Source organism: Pristiophorus japonicus, chromosome 10 (assembly GCF_044704955.1).
Source record: "Pristiophorus japonicus isolate sPriJap1 chromosome 10, sPriJap1.hap1, whole genome shotgun sequence".
NCBI classification, from domain to species: Eukaryota; Metazoa; Chordata; class Chondrichthyes; family Pristiophoridae; genus Pristiophorus; species Pristiophorus japonicus.
The window spans coordinates 79,995,117-80,021,027 of NC_091986.1; the positions used below are offsets into that span (position 1 = coordinate 79,995,117).

At 43.7% G+C, this 25,911-nt stretch overlaps 1 protein-coding gene across 1 annotated transcript in view; it reads left to right on the forward strand.

Moving 5' to 3' along the window:
• Window positions 1–25,911, forward strand: part of sugt1 (SGT1 homolog, MIS12 kinetochore complex assembly cochaperone) — a 222,717-nt gene that overhangs the window by 55,367 nt on the left and 141,439 nt on the right. The window contains exons 6-8 of the mRNA XM_070891874.1: window positions 6,319–6,372; window positions 13,726–13,757; window positions 16,796–16,830. Of these exons, the coding sequence (XP_070747975.1) occupies window positions 6,319–6,372; window positions 13,726–13,757; window positions 16,796–16,830 (121 nt within the window). The remainder of the gene's footprint in view (window positions 1–6,318; window positions 6,373–13,725; window positions 13,758–16,795; window positions 16,831–25,911) is intronic.

Below are 25,911 nucleotides of genomic sequence, written 5' to 3' on the forward strand. Positions count from 1 at the left end.
ACTCCTAATCTGCTCTTAATTCTTATATTCATACCCAAAAAGCCTGTTAACAATCAGTGATTCGTACACAATGCCCCCTGTGGGTGTGGTTTAGGAACTTGGGCAGGGGGAGAAGTTCAGGAACTCGAGGGTTGGGGGGCTGTGGGGGAAGAAGGTCAGGAACTTGGGCAGGGGAGGAGACCAGGAAGCCGGGGTGGGAGGGAGAAGGTCAGGAACATGGGCAGAGGGAGAAAATCTGAGTGGGAGGGAGGTGGGCAGGGGAGAAGGACTTTGGTGGGGTGGGGCGCAGGGGAGAGTTTCAGAAACTTGGGGAGTGGGGGCAGGAACTTGTGGGGAGGAGGTCCAGAGCTTGGGCGGGGTGGGATAGAGTAGGTCAGAAGCAGGGGGGTGGGGGTGGGGGCAGGAACTTTTTTTGGGAGTGGGAGATTTTAACCCGTGAGCGAGCCCTGTGTGTTCCAAGTGAGCACCGTTCTATCCAGAGTCAGCAGTCAGAATGGCTCGAATTACATTTTGCAAAGACACTGATTACGTCGGTTGGGGGGGTTTGATAAGGTGCCACACAAAAGGTTACTGCAGAAGATAAAGGTACGCGGAGTCAGAGGAAATGTATTAGCATGGATAGAGAATTGGCTAACTAACAGAAAGCAGAGAGTCGGGATAAATGAGTCCTTTTCAGGTTGGCAATCGGTGGTTAGTGGTGTGCCACAGGGATCGGTGCTGGGACCACAACTGTTTACAATATACATAAATGACCTGGAAGAGGGGACAGAGTGTAGTGTCACAAAATTTGCAGATGACACAAAGATTAGTGGGAAAGCGGGTTGTGTAGAGGACACAGAGAGGCTGCAAAGAGATTTAGATAGGTTAAGCGAATGGGCTAAGGTTTGGCAGATGGAATACAAGGTCTGAAAATGTGAGGTCATCCACCTTGGGGGAAAAAAAAACAGTAAAAGGGAATATTATTTGAATGAGGAGAAATTACAACATGCTGCGGTGCAGAGGGACCTGGGGGTCCTTGTGCATGAAACTCTTTTAGAGTAAGAAACTCTTAGAGCGCTTTTTTTTTATTTTTCGTTGCCAATCTTTCCAATTCTTTGTCAAATCACAAACGCCAGAGGTCACCTTGCACACATCAAGGATCACTCTGCGCCAATGCTCTTAGCCAAAAGGCCGAGAGCCACTGCACCGTTCCTGGAAGTACTGCAATACCAGGTTCGTGCCATGGAGGTGGATGGGTCAGGCCCCCCACACACCTCCGTGGAGGTGGATGGGTCAATGAAACTCTTTTTGGTGGGTCAATGAATCCCAAAAAGTTAGTTTGCAGGTGCAGCAGGTAATCAGGAAGGTGAATAGAATGTTGGCCTTCATTGCGAGAGGGATGGAGTACAAAAGCAAGGAGGTCCTGCTGCAACTGTGTAGGGTATTGGTGAGGCCGCACCTGGAGTACTGCGTGCAGTTTTGGTCACCTTACTTAAGGAAGGATATACTAGCTTTAGAGGGGGTACAGAGACGATTCACTAGGCTGATTCCGGAGATGAGGGGGTTACCTTATGATGATAGATTGAGTAGACTGGGTCTTTACTCGTTGGAGTTCAGAAGGATGAGGGGTGATCTTATAGAAACATTTAAAATAATGAAAGGGATAGACAAGATAGAGGCAGAGAGGTTGTTCCCACTGGTCGGGGAGACTAGAACTAGGGGGCACAGCCTCAAAATATGGGGGAGCCAATTTAAAACCGAGTTGAGAAGGAATTTCTCCTCCCAGAGGATTGTGAATCTGTGGAATTCTCTGCCCAAGGAAGCAGTTTAGGCTAGCTCATTGAATGTATTCAAGTCACAGATAGATAGATTTTTAACCAATAAGGGAATTAAGGGTTACGGGTAGCAGGCGGGTAAGTGGAGCTGAGTCCACGGCCAGATCAGCCATGATCTTGTTGAATGGCAGAGCAGGCTCGAGGGGCTAGATGGCCTACTCCTGTTCCTAATTCTTATGTTCTTATGTTCTAATTACACATTCCAGAGAAACTGCTGGGTATGTCTTATCCTCCAAGGGGACCAATCAGTAATCATGTCTTGTGATCAAGGGGACCAAATCAGAGCTTTAGGTGTTGCAAATTAACGCATCCTTTTCCATTCTACCTGTCTTTTTGAGATGTTAAGTAACCTGGAATATTTTGTTCCCAACCTTGGTCACCTTGCAACACGTCTCTGTCATGACTATTCGACCAATTGCACTTATCTCTGTTCGTGCCACTAATTTGTCTATCTTGTTATGAATGCTTCATTTATTCAGATAAAGAGCCTTTAATTTTAACTTTCCCCCATTATTCCCTGCATTCAACTATTCGCTAGCGCTATAACTCTCTAGAGGGCTAGAATTTCTCCAGCCTAATGCATGTTTTAATGCAATTTATTTGCGTTAACAATGCTTTTTTGTTCTTAAAATAAATTGCACAAAATTCCCCAAACCTTAAGAATGGCATTTTGAAAATATTGACAAAAAGCAGATCGTCCTGGTGCACCGCGGAAAAAAAATGCACCGCCTAAGTTTGGCCATTCGCCGAACACGTTTTGGGATGAAAAAGAAATGCACAAGAAAAGCAAGCATTGCAGCCTCAAACATCGGTAAGTCGGAAGACCTGCAAAAAAAAGTAAGTTAAAGTTTTTATTAATTCTCTTGCAGCAGTTACTTAGTTAAGGGTTTTGTAAATGTATTGTGATTTTTGATTTTTTGTTTGCCATTTTTTTTGTGTGTTCTCCCCTCACGGGGCCTATATTTTTGGTGTTGATAGTCCTCGGGCTAAAGTTGGTGACATCGCGGTTTGTAACGCAAATTGTCGTGCAACACCGTTTTTTAAGGACAGGTGTATTTTGTGGCCAAATTTACCCCCTTAAAAAGTGGCGCAATTTTTATTATTAATTCACTAAAATGATATTTACCAAATAATGACGGACTGGGGAATTTCTAGCTCTGTGTCCCTTCCTGTCACACTCTGCTTATCTTTACCCAAATCGGTACACTGCTCCGTTGTATTGACTTTTCTCTTTAGATTTCTATATTTTCCTTCACTTGACCGCACCGTGCAGCACCCTCCTTTTAGTTTAAAGTCTTATATAGAGTCCTAGTTACTCGATTCATCAGGACACTGGTCCCAGCCCGGTGGAGCTCGCGCCAAAGGAACAGCTCCTTCTTTCCCCAGTACTTGTGCCAGTGCCCCATGAATCGAAACCTCTTCCTCCCACACCACTCTTTTGACAATGCATTTAACTTTTGATCTGCTTGTCCCGACGTCAATTTCTGCGTGGCTCAGGTAACAATCCAGAGATTATTACCATTTCAGGTTCTGCGTTTTAATTTGGACCCTAGCTCCTCAAACACTCTCTCAGCGGGACCACATTCCTTGTTCTACCTATGCTGTTGGTTGCTGCGTGGGCCACGACAACTGGATCCTCCCTGTCGCACTTCAAATTCTTCTTCAGCTACAAGGAGATATCCTTATCCCTGGCACCAGGCAGGCAACATAGCCTTCGGAACTTTCAGTCAAGACTACAGAGAACCATATCTATCCCTCTGACAATACTGTCCCTTACCACTACAACATTCCTCTTCACTTCCCCCAATTGAATGGCCTCGTACTATGCTGCTGTGGTCAGTTTGCTCATCCACCTTGTAGACTTTTCCCTCATCAACACAGACAGCAAGAACCTCATACCTGTTGGATAAGAGCAAAGGCTGAGGTTCTTCCAGCACTGCCTCTGGGGTCCCCTTACCTTGCCAGCGTCTGTGCACACATACTGGCTGAACTCCAGGATGCAGTGACGTATTTACTGAGGCGTACAAAAGCATGGACCTTATGCTAAACATCAGTAAAACAAAGGTCCTCCACCAGCTTGTCCTCGCCGCACAGCACTGCCCCCCAGTCATCAAGATCCATCGTGTGGCCCTGGACAACGTGGACCACTTCCCTTGTCTCGGGAGCCTCCTAACAACAAGAGCAGGCATTGACGACGAGATCCAACACCGCCTCCAATGCGCCAATGCAGCCTTTGGCCGCCTGAGGAAAAGTGTGTTTGAAGACCAGGCCCTCAAAACTGTCACCAAGCTCGTGGTCTACAGGGCCGTAGTAATAACCGCCCTCCTGCATGGCTCAGAGATGTGAACCATGTACAGTAGACATCTCAAGTTGCTGCAGAAATACCACCAACGATGTCTCCGTAAGATCCTATAAATCCCCTGGGAGGACAGACACATCAACATTAGCATCCTCGTCCAGGCCAACATCCCCAGCATTGAAGCACTGACCACACTTGATCAGCTCTGCTGGGCAGGCCACATAGTTTGCATGCCAGACACGAGACTCCCAAAGCAAGCGCTCTACTCAGAACGCATCTACGGAAAATGAGCCAAAGGTGGGCAGTGGAAACATTACAAGGACACCCTCAAAGCCTCCCTGATAAAGTGCGACATTCCCACTGACACCTGGGGAGCCCCTGGTCAAAGATCGCCTTAAGTGGAAGAAATGCATCCGGGAGGATGCTGAGCTCCTTGAATATCGTCGCCGAGAGCATGCAGAAATCAAGCGCAGGCAGCGGAAGGAGCATGTGGCAAACCAGGCTCCCCGCCCACCCTTTCCTTCAACCACTGTCTGTCCCACCCGTGACAGAAACTGTGGTTCTCGAATTGGACTGTACAGCCACCTTAAGAACTCATGCTAAGAGTAGAAGCAAGTCTTCCTCGATTCCAAGGGACTGCCTGCGATGATGACCTTGCAATCACACCCTTCTGTCCCTGACCACTTACCAGACTTGTGCCACTACCTAACCTAAGGGGTGTGGCTGCCTCCTGGATCAAAGTGTCCAGGTAACTTTCCCCCTCCCTGATGCTCCACAATGTCTGTAACCTCGACTAGCTCAATAACTTTGAGCTGAAGTTCCTTGAGATGCCGGCACTTAGTGCAGATATTGTCGTCTGAGATTGCGATGCTTTCTACAAACGCCCATATGCTGCAGTTGCAGCACTGCCATCCCAATATTTTAATTAATTAAAGTTTATGTATTTTATTAACTTATAGTTTTTTTGAAGCAATTACCTGATCTATTTTAAGCTTTATAGGTAATTTAAATTAAATATTTACCTGTAACGCACACCACTTCAACAATTGGAGGCAAAAGGCAAAAAATAGTACCGTCTTCCCCCTTTGCTCCGAATTCCCACTCTCCAAATTCCATTGTTTAAGTGCACCCCGTTTCAGACCAAGCTGTGCGGCAGCAAATTTCTCTTAATTTGGATTCTGGGAGTTTGTCGTCCACATGCCAGCTCCCAGCAAATCAATTTTCTGTATGGTTGGAGACCTGTCGACCCAAGTAAAAAGTCCCACTGCCGACCAATAGAAAATTGATTTTACAGCATGCATGCCAGCTGCTGGCTCACAGACACTAAGCTCTTGGAATCCAAATTAAAAGAACATTCGAAAAACAGCTATAGTTTCAGAGGACTCGGTATGGTGAAAGACAGGAGAAATGAAGTGACAGAGAGATGATCTCCCAGAGGTCAGTAAATAACATAGCCCTGAAAACAGTACTTCAGATTAAACAGTGACAGTACACAAGGGGACACTGGTTTGAACTTTTAAGATAACTTTTGATTTGATTTGAGAAAATTCTTTGCACAGGGAATGTTCAGCGCACAAGGTTAGTGAAGGCAAAAATCATTAAATCGTTTAATAATTGGATACTATGATGAAGGGGACTGTAACTGCTATATGGATGAGCTAGAATGGGTCAAAGGCTGCCTTCATTCCTTTATTTGTAATCTTGTAATGAAAGCTTGGTTCAAAAATAAGTTGCAGTCATCCAAGAGTTAATGTTCCATTTTAGTCTTGTTGGCTGAAATATTATAATTTGAATTTTGTATGCATGGCTCACTGACTTAATTCTAGCTCTGTATTTCTTAGCTGGATGCAATCTATGGTTAATACAATGTTAGTATTTGCTCCATTTGCCTTGCTCATAACACCTTAGTACCCATAGACTATTCTGATGCAATGATCTAGTATTTCATAGTGCTGCTTGTTAGGGTTCACACTGCTAACTTGAGTCCTGTGGACTTTCCAATTAGGGACTAAATTAAGACTGTCAAAATTCATTTCATAAGACCTTTAAGAAATGTTGGAATAAAAAGTTCTTTATTCCTTGTCGGCTTTGGGTTTGAAACCAAGTCCCATAAGTGAAGAGTTGTGTAAAAGTCTTTTTACTTTTTTGATATGTTGTTCAGTTTTTGTTTAGGAGAATTATAGTAATTTCACTTCTGTCTTGTAGATGAAAATACCAACTTTAGTACTTGGATCAATACTTGCAAAGGAAACCTGGAATGTAAGTATAATTTACTTGTAACCCATTCTAACCAAGAGTACACTGATTACATTTGATTACATTTATAATTGTTATCCTTTTGTTATTATTGTGTCAAAATGTCTGAAAATGACCAGTTACTGTTGCAGTGCACTTGGGCAAAATGTTGTCACTAAGATAACTGATATGGTATAGTACTACACTTGATCAATTATTCACACAATTCTACAGAAGAGTACTGATACTGTGTCACTCAAAAAAAAATGTGTGCTAGTTTATTGGCAGAACAACAGAACCTGCAGTGACTAAAAAATGTCATCCATATGGTTTGGGGTCTCAGTAACTGATAGTATAATACTAACTACTAGTAACTTAACAAAGTACTTTAAAGTAATTATTCTATTTTTATAGATTATGTACTTGTTGAGTGCTCTCCTTGCCCTAAATGTTATAAAAGATCATAAGAACACAAGAAATAGGAACAGGAGTAGGCCATATGGCCTCTCGAGCCTGCTCCGCCATTCAATAAAATCATGGCTGATCTGATCATGGACTCTGCTCCACTTCCCTGCACGCTCCCCTTATCCCCTTATCGTTTAAGAAACAGTCTATTTCTGTCTTAAATTTATTCAATGTCCCAGCTTCCACAGCTCTCTGAGGCAGAGAATTCCACAGATTTACAACCCTCAGAGAAGAAATTTCTCCTCATCTCTGTTTTAAATGGGCGGCCCCTTAGTCTAAGATCATGCCCTCTAGCTCTAGTCTACCCCATCAGTGGAAACATCCTCTCTGCATCCACCTTGTCAAACCTCCTCATAATCTTATACGTTTTGATATGATCACCTCTCATTCTTCTGAATTCCAATGAGTAGAGGCCCAACCGACTCAACCTTTCCTCATAAGCCAACCCCCTTATCTCCGGAATCAACCTAGTGAACCTTCTCTGAACTGCCTCCAAAGCAAGTATATCCTTTCGTAAATATGGAAAACAAAACTACGCCGTATTCCAGGTGTGGCCTCATCAATATCCAGCATAGCTGTAGCAAGACTTCCCTGCTTTTATACTCCATCCCCTTTGCAATAAAGGCCAAGATTCCATTGGCCTTCCTGATCACTTGCTGTACCTGCATATTATCCTTTTGTGTTTCATGCACAAGTACTCCCAGGTCCTGCTGTACTGCACCACTTTGCTTGCAATCTTTCTGCATTTAAATAATAACTTGCTCTTTGATTTTTTTTCTGCCAAAGTGCATGACCTCACACTTGCCAACATTATACTCCATCTGCCAAATATTTGCCCACTCACTTAGCCTGTCTGTCCTTTTGCAGATTTGTTGTGTCCTCCTCACACATTGCTTTTCCTCCCATCTTTATATCGTCAGCAAACTTGGCTACATTACACTCAGTCCTTTCTTCCAAGTCAATAATATAGATTGTAAATAGTTGGGATCCCAGCACTGATACCTGCGGCACCCCACTAGTTACTGGTTGCCAACCAGAGAATGAACCATTTATCCCGACTCTCTGTTTTCTGTTAGTTAGCCAATCCTCTATCCATGCTAATATATTACCTCTAACGCCATGAACTTCTATCTTGTGCAGTAACCTTTTATGTGGCACCTTATTGAATGTCTTCTGGAAATCCAAATACACCACATCCACTGATTCCCCTTTATCCACCCTGTTTGTTACATCCTCAAAGAATTTCAGCAAATTTGTCAAACATGACTTCCCCTTCATAAATCCATGCTGACTCTGTCTGACCGAATTTTGCTTTTCCAAATGTCCTGCTACTGACATATGAAGAATGACTGGATCGATTAGGCTTATATTCACTGGAATTTATAAGAATGAGAGGGGATCTCATAGAAGCATATAAAATTCTGACGGGATTGGACAGGTTAGATGCAGGAAGAATGTTCCCGATGTTGGGGAAGTCCAGTCTAAGGATAAGCGGAAAGCCATTTAGGACCGAGATGAGGAGAAACTTCTTCATTCAGAGAATTGTGAACCTGTGGAATTCTCTACCACAGAAAGTTGTTGAGACCAGTTTGTTAGATATATACAAAAGGGAGTTAGATGTGGCCCTTACGACTAAAAGGATCAAGGGGTATGGAGAGAAAGCAGGAATGGGGTACTGAAGTTTCATGATCAGCCATGATCATATTGAATGGTGGTGCAGGCTCGTAGGGCCGAATGGCCTACTCCTGCACCTATTTTCTATTTTTCTATGTCACAGTTGCTGCTTGCAGCTGTGTTCTCTGCTTTTAAAACTGCTGGCCATTGACTGCTTGGAGCTAGATTTTATCAAACTCACCCTTAAAAGCTTTCTCCAGTGACACACGTGATAGTCGGCCGTGCAGAGCATTAATAATCATTCATTATACTAGATTGGAATGTCAAGATGTCAGGGCAGCAACAAGTGCTTCATAAAGCGCTCGTCCTTGGGGTGTCTTGATTCAGTTTTGAAGAACAATAGTGCAGACATCTCTCTCAGACATTTTAAGACAGTGTGACAGTCTTGCCTGTAAAAAAAAAAATATATATTTTTTCTCAAAACAGCAAGTCTTTGGTGACTAAACAAATCAATATTTCTGTGTGTTAGCCAAAGTAATCAAAATTCAAGAGCCGGAGATGGGATGTTAAAAATGAAATGCAAAAAATTAGTTTGCTGATCAGCCTTGCAACACATAGAAACATAGAAACATAGAAAATAGGTGCAGGAGCAGGCCATTCAGCCCTTCTAGCCTGCACCGCCATTCAACGAGTTCATGGCTGAACATGAAACTTCAGTACCCACTTCCTGCTTTCACGCCATACCCCTTGATCCCCCGAGTACTAAGGACTTCATCTAACTCCCTTTTGAATATATTTAGTGAATTGGCCTCAACTACTTCCTGTGGTAGAGAATTCCACAGGTTCACCACTCTCTGGGTGAAGAAGTTTCTCCTTATCTCGGTCCTAAATGGCTTACCCCTTATCCTTAGACTGTGACCCCTGGTTCTGGACTTCCCCAACATTGGGAACATTCTTCCTGCATCCAACCTGTCCAAACCCGTCAGAATTTTAAACGTTTCTATGAGGTCCCCTCTCACTCTTCTGAACTCCAGTGAATACAAGCCCAGTTGATTCAGTCTTTCTTGATAGGTCAGTCCCACCATCCCGGGAATCAGTCTGGTGAATCTTCGCTGCACTCCCTCAACAGCAAGTATGTCCTTCCTCAAGTTAGGAGACCAAAACTGTACACAATACTCCAGGTGTGGCCTCACCAAGGCCCTGTACAACTGTAGCAACACCTCCCTGCCCCTGTACTCAAATCCCCTCGCTATGAAGGCCAACATGCCATTTGCTTTCTTAACCGCCTGCTGTACCTGCATGCCAACCTTCAATGACTGATGTACCATGACACCCAGGTCTCGTTGCACCTTCCCTTTTCCTAATCTGTCACCATTCAGATAATAGTCTGTCTCTCTGTTTTTACCACCAAAGTGGATAACCTCACATTTATCCACATTATACTTCATCTGCCACGCATTTGCCCACTCACCTAACCTATCCAAGTCACTCTGTAGCCTCATAGCATCCTCCTCGCAGCTCACACTGCCACCCAACTTAGTGTCATCCGCAAATTTGGAGATACTACATTTAATCCCTTCGTCTAAATCATTAATGTATAATGTAAACAGCTGGGGCCCCAGCACAGAACCCTGCGGTACCCCACTAGTCACTGCCTGCCATTCCGAAAAGTACCCATTTACTCCTACTCTTTGCTTCCTGTCTGACAACCAGTTCTCAATCCACGTCAGCACACTACCCCCAATCCCATGTGCTTTAACTTTGCACATTAATCTCCTGTGTGGGACCTTGTCGAAAGCCTTCTGAAAGTCCAAATATACCACATCAACTGGTACTCCTTTGTCCACTTTATTGGAAACATCCTCAAAAAATTCCAGAAGATTTGTCAAGCATGATCTCCCTTTTACAAATCCATGCTGACTTGGACCTATCATGTCACCATTTTCCAAATGCGCTGCTATGACATCCTTAATAATTGATTCCATCATTTTACCCACTACTGAGGTCAGGCTGACCGGTCTATAATTCCCTGCTTTCTCTCTCCCTCCTTTTTTAAAAAGTGGGGTTACATTGGCTACCCTCCACTCGATAGGAACTGATCCAGAGTCAATGGAATGTTGGAAAATGACTGTCAATGCATCCGCTATTTCCAAGGCCACCTCCTTAAGTACTCTGGGATGCAGTCCATCAGGCCCTGGGGATTTATCGGCCTTCAATCCCATCAATTTTCCCAACACAATTTCCCGACTAATAAAGATTTCCCTCAGTTCCTCCTCTTTAATAGACCCTCTGACCACTTTTATATCCGGAAGGTTGTTTGTGTCCTCCTTAGTGAATACTGAACCAAAGTACTTGTTCAATTGGTCTGCCATTTCTTTGTTCCCCGTTATGACTTCCCCTGATTCTGACTGCAGGGGACCTACGTTTGTTTTTACTAACCTCTTTCTCTTTACATACCTATAGAAACTTTTGCAATCCGCCTTAATGTTCCCTGCAAGCTTCTTCTCGTACTCCATTTTCCCTGCCCTAATCAAACCCTTTGTCCTCCTCTGCTGAGTTCTAAATTTCTCCCAGTCCTCAGGTTCGCTGCTATTTCTGGCCAATTTGTATGCCACTTCCTTGGCTTTAATACTATCCCTGATTTCCCTAGATAGCCACGGTTGAGCCACCTTCCCTTTTTTATTTTTACGCCAGACAGGAATGTACAATTGTTGTAATTCATCCATGCGTTCTCTAAATGTCTGCCATTGCCCATCCACAGTCAACCCCTTAAGTATCATTAGCCAATCTATCTTAGCCAATTCATGCCTCATACCTTCAAAGTTACCCTTCTTTAAGTTCTGGACCATGGTCTCTGAATTAACTGTTTCATTCTCCATCCTAATGCAGAATTCCACCATATTATGGTCACTCTTCCCCAAGGGGCCTCGCACAATGAGATTGCTAATTAATCCTCTCTCATTACACAACACCCAGTCTAAGATGGCCTCCCCCCTTGTTGGTTCCTCGACATATTGGTCTAGAAAACCATCCCTTATGCATTCCAGGAAATCCTCCTCCACCGTATTGCTTCCAGTTTGGCTAGCCCAATCTATGTGCATATTAAAGTCACCCATTATAACTGCTGCACCTTTATTGCATGCACTCCTAATTTCCTGTTTGATGCCCTCCCCAACATCACTACTACTGTTTGGAGGTCTGTACACAACTCCCACTAACGATTTTTGCCCTTTAGTGTTCTGCAGCTCCACCCATATAGATTCCACATCATCCAAGCTAATGTCTTTCCTAACTATTGCATTAATCTCCTCTTTAACCAGTAATGCTACCCCACCTCCTTTTCCTTTTATTCTATCCTTCCTGAATGTTGAATACCCCTGGATGTTGAGTTCCCAGCCCTGATCATCCTGGAGCCACGTCTCCGTAATCCCAATCACATCATATTTGTTAACATCTATTTGCACAATTAATTCATCCACCTTATTGCGGATACTCCTTGCATTAAGACACAAAGCCTTCAGGCTTGTTTTTTTAACACCCTTTGTCCTTTTAGAATTTTGCTGTACAGTGGCCCTTTTTGTTCTTTGCCTTGGGTTTCTCTGCCCTCCACTTTTCCTCATCTCCTTTCTGTCTTTTGCTTTTGCTTCCTTTTTGTCTCCCTCTGTCTCCCTGTATAGGTTCCCATCCCCCTGCAATATTAGTTTAACTCCTCCCCAACAGCACTAGCAAACACTCCCCCTAGGACATTGGTTCCGGACCTGCCCAGGTGCAGACCGTCCGGTTTGTACTGGTCCCACCTCCCCCAGAACCGGTTCCAATGCCCCAAGAATTTGAATCCCTCCCTGCTGCACCACTGCTCAAGCCATGTATTCATCTGCGCTATCCTGCGATTCCTACTCTGACTAGCACGTGGCACTGGTAGCAATCCCGAGATTACTACTTTTGAGGTCCTACTTTTTAATTTAGCTCCTAGCTCCTTAAATTCTTTTCGTAGGACCTCATCCCTTTTTTTACCTATGTCGTTGGTACCAATGTGCACCACGACAACTGGCTGTTCTCCCTCCCATTTCAGAATGTCCTGCACCCGCTCCGAGACATCCTTGACCCTTGCACCAGGGAGGCAACATACCATCCTGGAGTCTCGGTTGCGTCCGCAGAAACGCCTATCTATTCCCCTCACCATCGAATCCCCTATCACTATCGCGCTCCCACTCTTTTTCCTGCCCTCCTTTGCAGCAGAGCCACCTACGGTGCCATGAACCTGGCTGCTGCTGCCCTCCCCTGATGAGTCATCCTCCCCAACAGTACTCAAAGCAGTGTATCTGTTTTGCAGGGGGATGACCACAGGGGACTCCTGCACTATCTTTCTTGCACTGCTCTTCCTGTTGGTCTTCCATTCCATATCTGGCTGTGGACCCTTCTCCTGCGGTACGACCAACTCACTACACGTGATACTCACGTCATTCTCAGCATCGTGGATGCTCCAGAGTGAATCCACCTTCAGCTCCAATTCTGCAACGCGGACCGTCAAGAGCTCGAGGCGGATACACTTCCCACACACGTAGTCGTCAGGGACACCGGAAGTGTCCCCGAGTTCCCACATGGTACAGGAGGAGCATATCACATGACTGAGCTCTCCTGCCATGTCTTAACCTTAGATACCCTTAAATTGGTAATAACAATGTTATAGTTCACTTACTGATATAAAAAATAAAAGAAAAGCTACTCACCCAACACCAGCCAATCACTTACCCCATTGGCTGTGACGTCACTTTTTGATTACTTTCTACTTCTATTTTGCTTTCTCTCCCGCTGTAGCTGCACCAGTATGCTTTTGACAGGTCGCTCCCCTCTCACCAACTGCCGCTGGCTCTCGATCTCCCGCTGGGCTTTTGACATAGTAGCAATAAACACAATCCCGATATTTATTTAACTTCCCCAGAAAATAGTGATATATTTCATACATTTGAGTTGTGCAAGCATAATTATTTAAATATTGCTATTTTATCGATGCTGTTCCAGATACATTTCAAATCTTTTATGTCTTGTATTTAAAGTTAATTTAGCACTAAAATTTACAAGAAATAACACAAAAAAGGGATTTTCTTTTTGGTTTTCTACAACTTGATAATGACGGTGTAAATGTAACTATATGCTAAAATACCTACATATGTAGAAGATAGATGGAATTGTTACAAGATGGTGTTTGTGAGCTGACAAAACTGTATGCTGCTAAACACAAGTGCGAAGTTCTGGTATCTACGTAATGTCTAACAAGCATTCCTACTTTTATTTCAGCCACAGGACAGCAAGATGGAAATGCTGACGAGGTAAACTTAGAATAGTTTAATTGGGATATTTAATTCCAACAATTTGGCAGTTTAAAGTTTTTCTATAAAAAAGATGAATTTAGATTTTTTTTTAACACTTAAACTCCCACTTAAATTCCTAGCTCTCTGCTGACACAATGCAGAGTCGTCATAGTCTGCTGGAATTCCCTTGTGCCTCAGGATCTTCCAGAGTGTTTCTCTGGATTGTGATATTCCCTCTTTACCCATGACCAAATAATTGTTTATATATAATACACACACATATATGTATATATATTATCCCAACACCGATCCATGGAAATTCCACTGACAACATGCCAATCTGCATATGTTTTTGTAAAATCAATGAAGTTAAAAACCATCTTTGCTCATATTCCAAACCTTTCTCTAAGTCTTCTCATGGTTAAAATCTGATGTCAATGAGATCTACTGGATCAAAATCCAACCTGTTCTTCCCTAATTACTTCAACAGCTGTTTTAATGCTTTTCAAAACAATGGTGCAAAACAGTTTTCCGGGTAACATAATCTGTAACAAGGTAATTATGTGGTTGTGTTAGCCTGACTCACAACCCCCTACCAGGAGGACTGATGGACTGTGTTTAATCTGGCTCCTTAAACTTCAACCTGTCTGGTTTAGGCGGTATTACCTGAATTGCACTCCTGCCAACAGTGCACTCGATCATAGGTGCACACAAGCCTTCAGAGCACTCGGGGTCATAGGAGCATGCAAGCCTTCCCATCATGTCGATGTGCAGTCCTGGCTAAAGAGAGTCATGGGTTGCAACCACACTCTGGAACTTCCTGAAGGGAGCGCTGTATTGTTCAATGTGCCGATTTTCAGATTAAACGTTAAACTGTGGCACTCACCTGCGTGCTCAGGTGGTTTTAACAGATTCCATGATGCTATTTACAGCAAAGCAGGAAGTTCTCAGTGTGCAAGCCAGCATTCTTCCCTCAACTAACAGCACCAAGAACAGATTAACTGGTCATTTGCTGTTTGTGGAACCTTGTTGCCTGACAACTGTCTGCAATATTTGCCGACAACATAGTGACTACGCTTCAAATGTAATTTAGTTGCCATGGGGGCATCCTGTCATGGTCATTATATTCCCAAATTTTTATTAGTAAATTTTAATATTCCCTCTTTAGCCATATCCAAATAACGTATGTATATAGAGAAGTCCCAAAACAGACCTATGGGAATGTTGGCAATAGGCCAACCTGCAAAATATCCATTAATCTAACTCTCTCCTTTCCTTCAGCTGTCCTTCCATCCAGACATCTTTATTACTTTTAATATCAATAGGCCTTTACCTTTACAACAAGTCTCTAATGCGACCCTAAGTGTTTTTTGAAAGTCCAATCATGTCATATCCACTGGATTGATCATGGATCTGAAAATTGGACTTCTTAATTTGTGCTTTGTCTGTCTTTCTATCATAATTAAAATACTTACGTTCTCCAGTTGTCCAACCAGTATCACCATTTCTTCCCATCATGATTTTTGACATTCAGAAGTGCTTGTCATGTTGATCCAGGGAGATGCAATTGTACCACTGGCTTTTTCCAGTTATTTCTTGCACTTTATCCGGCACCTGTTTAAACCATTACATTGAAAAAATATTAATAGATTAAACAGTTTAAATTATTTTATTTAATTCTGAATAGTTAAAAGGTAAATATCATGTAATTCTGTTGAGCTATTGTTCTTTCCCACATTAAGGATTATCTATAGCCATCTGTAGAAAAGAACCTTCTCAAACATCCATCAGTGCACATTCTGGTGTGCTGAACATGATTCTGAAACATAACAGTTTTCAATACTGTTAGAATATCTGCATTTGGTTCTGTACTGCACATTTTCTGTTTTTAAAAAAATGTTTCAAATTGCATGCACCATTTAAGAGCATCCTCCATGCATTCTTGAGTGAGCCAAGCCTGATTAATGTTTCAGGGAAACTCTACAAAAGGCTACATCCGCAGTACCATCTTCAAATTGAACAGTGCCGAATACATGCAGTGTTGGCACAGCAGTTCAATTTTCTTTAGCTAAGATCCATCTTCGCTGCTCTTTAACTTAACTCATTCTGGTGCTATGAATTTAAAACCACTCTGTTTGCAAAAGCTGTTTTTCTTGGTTCAATATTTAGATTTCAGAATTATTTTGCCACTTGCAAGTCTAATTTCTTTCTGTTAACAAGGCTGGACTCTAAATCTACTAGCCAACTTTAGCTTAGCATTGATAAATATAGATTGCTTACCTGCCTTAGCTATGCTATAGTCTCTGTTAAGATGAGGCTCAATTAGAAAAAAAGGGAAAATAATTACAATAGAACTGTTACTCTTGCAAACTGTATAGATTTGCATTTAATGTCTTGCTTTTTGGAATGTTCAAATAAAAGGCTTTACTTTTTTGAAAATGGTAAAGGTAGTTGCTTTGCCTGGTGAAAGAAAAATCAGTATTATCTATCATCAAATTAATAAACTGGGGAGCGTCTTTAATATGGTCTGCTGGATGGAGTCCTGTATTTATTTTTTAACTGTACATATATCACCAACCTTTCCCTGATGAACCAAATGGCATTTTGTTAGAGATAAAAATAAAAGAAAACCCATCTTTCACTTAATGCTAAATGCTTTGGATGTGATCCTTCAGGGTAGTTCTTTAGGGTGACCCTGCATCGGAACTGAACGCTTTTGTTCAGATCCCGATCAACCTCTTCTGCATTTCCAGCTGCTTCTTGTTCCATACTCCTCCTGTTCTAGGGTTTGTGCACACAAAGGGATCATTATTTTGTTCAGATAGATGTTGATATACACTGCAACAAGTACTGTGATTTGTCATTTTCACCAGGACCTCTTGTAATGAATCTCAGAAGCTAAATAGTCTTCAATCATTTGCTACAATATAATTGATACATTTTTAAAGGATAGATGTAGTAGTTTTTTAGATTTTCATATGTTATACGTGAATGTGTTTTATTTGTTTTAATTTTTCTCTCTATTGCAACATTCCTAACTTGGCCTCTGAAAACAGACACATACACAACAGATGACAACACCAAAAATAAAGTAAGTTTACCAATATAAAGTAGTACAACAAACTGTTTTACTGGTTTGTGGCAATAAAAATATCCACTGAGTAAGTAATTAATTCATTAATTTATGGCGCTGAAGAACATGGTGTGCTTAAAATGACAAGAATTAAATGATTTGTTGAAATTAATGTGCATTGTAGTGTCAGCTGTGGTTCAATGATCATTCAGTGACCATTCAATATGATCATGGCTGATCCTCTATCTCAACACCATATTCCTGCTTTTTTCCCATACCCCTTGATGTCTTTTGTGTCTAGGAATCTATCTCCCTCTTAAATATATTCAGTGACTTGGCCTCCACAGTCTTCTGTGGTAGAGAATTCCACAGGTTCACCACCCTCTGAGTGAAGAAATTTCTCCTCATCTCGATCCTAAATTTCCTACCTCGAATCCTGAGACTGTGACCCTTGTTCCAGACTTCATAGCAGGGGAAACACCCTCCCCGCATCCATTCTATCCAACCCCATCAGAATTTTATACGTTTCAACTGAATCCTCTCTCATTCTTCTAAACTCTAGTGATTAAAGGTCTAGTCGACCCAATCTTTCCTCATACAACAGTCCTGCCATCCCAGGAATCAATTTGGTGAACCTTCGCTGCACTCCCTTATGGCAAGTATATCCTTTCTTAGGTAAGGAGACCAAAACTGCACACAATACTCCAGGTGCAATCTCACCAAGGCCCTGTATAACTGTAGTAAGACATCCTTGCTCCTATACTCAAATCCTCTTGCAATGAAGGCCAACATACCATTTGCCTTCCTAACTGCTTGCTGCACCTACATGTTTGCTTTCAGTGACTGGTGTACAAGGACACCCAGGTCCCTCTGTATATCGACACTTCCCAAGCCATCACCATTTAAATAATACTTCGTCCTTATGTATTTCCTACCAGAGTGGATAACTTCACATTTATCCACGTTATACTGCATCTGCCATGTGTTTTCTCACTCACTCAACCTATCTAAATCGCCTTGCAGCGTCTTTGCATCCTCCTCACAACTCTAGTTTTGTGTCGTCAGCAAACTTGGAAATATTACATTTGGTTCCCTGATCCAAATTATTTGTGTATATGTATGTATATATGTGAATAGCTGGGGCCCCCCACTAGTCACTGTCCGGCACCCTGAAAAAGACCCATTTATTCCTACTCTGTGGGCTCAAAATTGGCCCCTGCCGATTTCTGGCGCACTCACCCGAGGTGTGCCGACTTCCTAGGATTAAAAACGGCGCCAAAAAAATTGTCCGCGTATTCTGGCCGCTCTGGCCTCTCCCATGGCTTGGCGCGGCGTAGCTATTCAATTAGGGGGCAGAGCTAGTGTCCTGCGCTCAAGAGTGCCGGCAGCTCAACGCATGCGTACTGAAGGTTTCGTGCATGCGCAGTAGCTCCTCTGCAGCGTGGGACCTGATATCCCGCCCCTATCCCAGGCCGAGTGGCATCACGACGCGCGCTGGGCAGCCCGCTGACTTCCCGGGCTGAGGTAGGACTTGAGTTTTATTTTTTATTTATTGATGTTTGTGCTTTGTTTAGTGAGGAGAGTTTTGATCGGGGGTGGGGGGGGGCTAACTTTTTATTTGGATATTTTGAAAAAATTATGTAAATATGTTTTGTCTCTTCACTATTTTTGTAGTTTAAGCTTCCATGAATGCTTCTGTTGTATATTAAATTAACTTTGCGAAGTTTGTCATATGTCCTGTATAGCTGTTTGATCCTATTCACATTCTTTAGTCAAGTCATTAAGTACCTACCTGTGCTGATTTCTTAACTCTACGCAATGATTTTGTGTGCGGCCACAAGTGGCCATACGCTGGCCTAAGTTAGTTTGGAGCAACTTTTAGCTGGCTTAAATGGCCAAAACGGGCGTAGGTGGCTGGTAACTCCCCCTTTTGGAAAAAAAATACTAAATTTTTAAAAATCCAAACTAATTCACTTACACTGGCGCAAATTGAATGTGCAGAATGGAGATTTATAAGTTACTCCAGAAAAATCAAGTTGCTCAAAAAAAAAACTGAGCAACTCCTAGGTAAATTTGGGCCCTGTTTCCTGTCAGTTAACCAATTTTCAATCCATGCCAGTACATTACCCCCAATCCTATGTGCTTTAATTTTGTGCACTAACCTCTTGTGGGGCTTCATCAAAGGCCTTCTGAAAATCCAAATACACTACATCCACTGGTTCTCCCTTATCTTTTCTATCAGATACATCCTCAAAAAACTCCAGTAGGCTTGTCAAACATGATTTTCCTTTCATAAATCCATGTTGACTTTGTCTAATCCCGTTGATATTATCTAATTGTGCCGTTATCACATCCTTTATAATAGACTCTAGCATTTTTCCTACTACTGATGTTAGGCTAACCGGTCTGTAGTGCCCTGTTTTCTCTCCTTCCTTTTTTAAATAGTGGGGTTATATTTTCCACTCTCCAATCTGCAGGAACTGTTCCATAATCTATAGAATTTTGTAAGATGACAACCAATGCATCATCTATTTCCATGGCTATCTCTTTTAGTACTCTGGGATGCAGATCATCAGGCCCTGGGGATTTATCGGCCTTCAGTCCCATTAGTTTTTCCAGCACTATTTTCTTACTAATAATCATTTCCTTTAATTCCTCTTGCTCACTAGACCCTTGGTTCCCTAGCATTTCTGGGACGTTATTTGTGTCCTCTTCCGTGAAGACAGATCTGAAATATTTATTTAATTGTTCTGCCATTTCCTTGTTCCCCATTATAAATTCTCCCGTTTCTGTCTGTAAAAGACCTACATTTGTCTTCACTAATCTTTTTGTTTTACGTACTTGTAGAAACTTTTGACGTCTGTTTTATGTTTATAAACTTGCAAGTTTACTCTCTTTTTCCTCTCTTCAATCAGCCTCTTGGTCCTTTTTTGCTGAATTCTAAACTGCTCCAAATCCTCAGGTTTGCTACTTTTTCTGGCAACTTTATGGGCCCAAGTTTCCACAAGAAAAATAACGGGCGCCCCTCCGAGCTGGGCGCCCGTTTTTCGTGCCTAAAACGGCGCCTAAAAAAATCCTCGGTAGTCTCCACCGACTTACAAGTCCTGTGGCACTCGGCGCAGCCGGCACGAGCTGTGGGGGGGGGGCGGAGCCAGGTCCCTGCGCTGAAAACAGTGCCGGGACCTCTGCACATGCGCGCTACAATCGGCACTGCAGTAGCTCCAGGCGCCGAACTGTGTGGGAGGGGCCCGAAGCACGCAGCCCCTAGCCCTGGCTGAATGGCCTCACTGGGGCTGCGTGAATGAGGCTCCTCCCACGGCCAGCTCCTGCTCCACCCCCCCCCGACCAGACCCGACACCCGCCCCCCCCCCCCCCGACCAGACCCGACCCGACACCCGCCCTGACCGAGACCCGCTTCCCCCCCCTGCCCGCCCCGACCCGACACCCGCTCTCTTTCCCCCCCCCCCCCCCCGCCCCGACCCGACACCCGAGACCCGCTCCCCCCGCCGCCCCGACCCGACACCCGCTCTCCCCCCCCCCCCCCGCCCCGACCCGACACCCGCTCCCCCCGCCCCGACAGAGACCCGAGACCCGCTCTCCCCCCCCGACCCGAGTCCCGCTCCCCGACCCGAGGCCCGCCCCCCCCCCCGACCCGACACCCGCTCCCCCCCCCCCCCGACACCCTCTCTCCCCTCCCCCCCTCCCCTCCCTCCCTCTCCCCCTCTCCCCCCCTCTCTCTCTCCCCCCCTCTCTCTCTCTCCCTCCCTCTCTCTCTCTCTCCCTCCCTCTCTCGCTCAGCGGCACGAACAGCTGCAGAATTCTCCCTGGCTGAAGCACTTTCACACAGGTAGGAAGATGGTTTATTTAATCTTTTCTTGGCTTATAAATGTTTATTCAGGTTGGATTTATTTGTATAATATTTGTAGAAGTATAAATAAGGATTTATTGTCAAATTTAATGAGTTCCCTTCCCCCCCCCCACCTCGTTCTGGGCGCCTAATTTGTAACCTGCGCCTGATTTTTTAATGTGTAGAACAGGTTTTTTCAGTTCTACAAAAATCTTCACTGGCGCCATTCTACTTTAGTTTGGAGTACATTTTCACTGTGGAAACTTTCAAATCAGGCGTCAGTGGCCGGACACGCCCCCTTTTGAAGAAAAAATTCTGTTCTAAACTAGAACTGTTCTACCTGACTAGAACTACAGAAAAAAAAATGTGGAGAATTGCGATTTCTAAAATAGTCCGTTCTCCACCAGTTGCTCCTAAAAATCAGGCGCGAATCATGTGGAAACTTGGGCCCTATATAACTCCTCTTTGAATCTAATACTATCAGTAATTTATTTTGTTAGCCATGGTTGGGCCATTATTCCTTTTTGTTTTTACTCCAGATAGGAATGTATAACTGTTGCAATTCATGCATTCGTTCCTTAAATGTTAGCCGTTGCCTATCCACCGTCATGTCCTTTTAATTAATCTTCCCAATCTATCATAGCCAATTCATTCCTCATACTTCCTTTGTTTAGATTTTAGGATCCTAGTTTCGGATTGGACTAGTTCACTTTCCACCTTTTATAAAGAATTCAGTCATGTTATGGTCACTCTTTCCTAAAGGATCCCGCACAACAAGACCCTTTATTACACAATACCCAATCTAGGATAGCTTGTTCCCTAGTAGGCTCCTCAACATACTGGTCTAAAAAAACCATCTCATACACACTCCAGGAATTCATCTGCCACAGTATTATTACTAATTTGGTTTGGCTATATAGATTAAAGTCACTTACGATTACTGTAGTACCCTTGTTACATGCATCTCTAATTTCCTGTTTGATGCCGTCCCCTACACTACCACTACTGTTTGGAGGCTGATAGACAACTGCCACCAATGTTTTCTGCCCCATGGTGCTCCTTAGCTCCACCCAAACTGATTCTACATCTTGATTTTCTGAGCCAATATCCTTTCTCACTATTGCTCTGATTTCATCCTTTACTAACAACGACACACTATCCCCTCTTCCTTTTTGCCTGTCCTTCCCAAATATCGAATATCCTTGGTTATTCAGTTCCTAACGCTGATCACCCTGCCTCCGTAATTGCAACTATATCGTATTCGTTTTCATCTATTTTTGCTGTTAATTCGTCTACCTTATTACAGATCCTTCATGCATTCAGATACAGTGCTTTTAGATTTGTCTTTTTAACATTATTAGACATCTTAACATTATTTTGTACTGTAGCCCTATTTGTCTTATCGCTATTTTTTCTTACCTGGATCCTATTTGTTAGTGCACTCTTTTTTTGTTTGTATCCTCTGTCCCTTCCTGACATCATCTGATTATCCTTACCACAATCACTTTCCTACATTGCTTCCTTTTCATTTCTCTTTAGCATTCTAGATTCCTCTCGACTGCGACCGTTCCCCCCCCCCCCTCTTCCCCACCGCCCCCCCCATTTAGTTATTTGGTTCGCTAGAACTCTGGTCCCAGCATAGTTCAGGTGTAGTCCGTCCCCACAGAACAGCTCTCTCTTTCCGAGTATTGGTGCCAGTGCCTCATGAATCAAAACCCACTGCTCCCACAGCAACCTTTAAGCCATGCATTCATCTTTCTGATTCTATTGATCCTATACCAATTTGCTCGTGGCTCAAGTAATAATGCAGATTATTACCTTTGTGGTTTTGCTTTTCAATTTAGTCCCTAGCTGTTCAAACTCTCTCAGCAGAACCTATTTCTTAGTCCTATCTATGTCATTGGTACCTACGTGTACCACGACAACTGGATCCTCCCCCTCCCACTCCAAGTTCTTCTCCTGCCCGGAGATGTCCTTTACCCTGGCACCGGGTAGGCAACACAGCATTCTGGACGCACGCTCTCGGCTGCAGAGAACCCTATCTATCCCCTACTACAACCACCTGCCTCTTTACTCCCCCCACTTGAATGTCTTTCTGCACCACGGTGCCTTGGTCAGTCTGCTCGTCCACCCTGCAGTCTGCACGCTTGTCCACAAGGGTCGCAAGAACCTCAAATCTATTGGACAAGTGCAGGGATTGAGGCTCCTGCAATATTACCTCCTGGATCCCCTTACCTGCTTCAGTCGCAGTCACACATTCCTGTCCCTGACCACGTGTCAATTCTAAAGTATTTAATGCAAGGGTGTGTCTGTCTCCTGGAGCAAAAGGTCCAGTTAACTTTCTCTCTCCCTGATGTCTCGCAATGTCTGCAGCTCGTCGGACTCCAGCTCCTCAACTCTGACCCGAAGTTCGTCGAGCCTTGGATATTTACCGAAGATGTAGTCGCCCTGGACCAAAAAGTGCAGCAGCAACACATCTCCTGTTTTCCCATTATTTTATTTAATTAATTAGTTTAGCGTTAATCAAGTGTTAATTTAAAAGAAAAACTTAGTCCACGATCACTTACCTGCCTTACCTGTGATATCACACAGCAGAGTTCTCCTCACCCGCAGCCATGCGATCTCCTGGGAGAGGCAAAAAAACAGATTTTAAAAACTCAGGCCAATTGGGGAAAAAATCTGGGAAAATTCCTCTCCGACTCAACCAGGCTATTAAAACTAGTCCAGGAGATCACACTGGCCGTTTGCTGTGGTCTGCTGTGGCTTTTATCCCCACTCTCTGGCCTCAGTCTGCTCCTGCACAGGTACGCCGCCGCTCTGCAGAAAAAGTTAGGAAAAACTAGGCAAAGCAACACCTCCCTTCCCCACTTCACCGAACTCTCCCACTTACCAAACTCTCTTTTCCCACTCTGAGCTGCTGCATGTTGTAAATTATGTATTAATTCTTTAAAGGCGAGCCATTGCTTGTCTACCATCCTAACTGTTGTAGTTTCCCAATCTACCTTAGCCAACGTTCCCCTCACACCTACGTAAGTTTCCTTTGTTTAGATTTTAGGACCCTAGTTTCTGATTTAACTAAATCACTTTCAAACTTAATGTAAAATTCCATTATATTATAGTCATTCTTCCCGAAGGATCCTTTTACTACAAGATTATTAATTAGCCCTTTCTCGTTGCACAATACTAGATCTAAAATAGCCTGTCCTCTAGGTGGTTCCTCAACATACTGATCTAGAAAACCATCTTGTATACATTCCATGAATTCGTTCTCCACACTATTACTGCAAATTTGGTTTGCCCAGTCAATTTGTAGATTAAAGTCCCCCATGGTTATTTCATTATTTTTGTTACATACACTTCTAATTTCCTGATTTATACTGTGCCCTACATTACCACTACTGTTTGGAGGCCTATAAACAACTTCCACCAATGTTTTCTGCCACTTGCTGTTTCTTAGCTCCACCCAAACTGATTCTAGTTCTTGATTTTCCGAGCTAAGATCCTTTCTCTCTCCTGTCTTTGTTCAATTCTTTATTATCAGGGCTACCCCTCTTCCTTTACCATTTTGCCTATCTCATCTAAAAGTAAAGTATCCTGGAATATTTAGTTCCCAACAGTGGTCACTTTGCAACTGGTCTCCGTAATGGCTATTTAATCAAACCTATTAATTTCTATCTACGCTATTAATTCTATTTTGTTGCGAATGCTTCGTGCATTCAGATGTGCCTTTAGCTCTGACCGTTGTCTATTTTTCCTTGATGTCACCTTTATCAGTAATGCCCTATTACCTTTGTCCCTTCCTGACCCACTCTGCTTATTTTTATCCAAAACTCTGCTCTGCTCTAGAGCCTTGACATTTCTCTTGCTGCTTTTAAATTTACTCTTTCCTGAATCCTCCCCACCTCCCCCTTCATAAATTTAAAGCCCTTTCTAATGCCCTAGTTATTCGATTCACCAGGAGACTGGTTCCAGCCCGGTTCAAATGGAGCCCGTCCCAATGGAACAGCTCCCTTTTTTCCTCAGTACTTGTGCCAGTGCCCTATGAAGCAAAACCCCTGCCTCCCACACCACTCTTTGAGTCACGCATTTAACTTTCTAATCTGCTTATCCCTATACCAGTTAGCATGTGGCTCAGGTAATAATCCAGAGATTATTATCTTTGATCTGCTTTTTAATTTTAATCCTCAAACTCTTTCAGCAGAACTTTATTCCTAGTTATACCTATGTTGTGGTTCCTAGGTGAACCATGATAACTGGATCCTCCCCTTCCCACTCCAAGGGGCCAAGTTTCGGCCTGAGTTGCTCCTGTTTTTTTGGAGCAACTGGTTTAGAATGGAGTATCTTAGAAATTGCAATTCTCGGCATTTAGTTTGCTCCAGTTCTAGTCAGTTAGAACAGTTTCAGTTTGGAACAGATTTTTTTTTTTCAAAAGAGGGCGTGTCCGACTAACGCCCGTTTTGAAAGTTTAGGCAGTGAAAACTTACTCCAAACTAACTTAGAATGGAGTAAGTGTAGATTTTTGTACGCTCAGAAAAACTTTGGCTACACTTAGAAAATCAGGCGTAGGTTACAAATCAGGCGTAGGGAATGGGAGGGGCGGGGGGGTTTAAAGGGAAGTTTACAAACATTAAATACTTCAGTTTTACAAATAAAGAGCCATCATCAATAATAAATGATAAATACATCAATAAATCAACCAATAAATCAATCAAAAATAATTAATAAAAAATAAAAAAAATAAAAAAATCAATAAATAAAACATTTTCTACTTACCGACTGCAGAACCGGGAGCCCTCCAACAGCGTGCTGGGACAGCCCCCCCCCCCCTCCCCCCCAGTGTGTCTCTGTCGGTGTCTCTATCTCTCTCTGTCTGTGTGTGTGTGTGTGTCTCTCACTCTCTGTCTGTCAGTGTCTCTGTTTCTGACAGCGAGGGAGGGGGAGAAGGGAGGGAAGGGGGAAGGGGAAGAGGAAGAGGGGAGGAGGGAGGGAGAAAGGAGAAGGAGGCTGAACGGGCTGGGCCCGGCTGGGCACCGGATTTACAGGTAGGCGGCTAGGAGCCGGGTCGGGTCCGGGGGGGTGGGGGAGGCGCGAGTCGGGCCAGGGGGGGGGGGGGGGGTGGATCTGGGGTCAAGTCGGGGGCGGGGGGGTGGAGCGGGGGTCAGGTCCGGGGGGGGGTCGGGTCCAGTCGGGAGGAAGCAGGAGCTGGGCGTGGGAGGTGCAGCCTTATCCACGCAGCCCCAGTGAGGCCATTC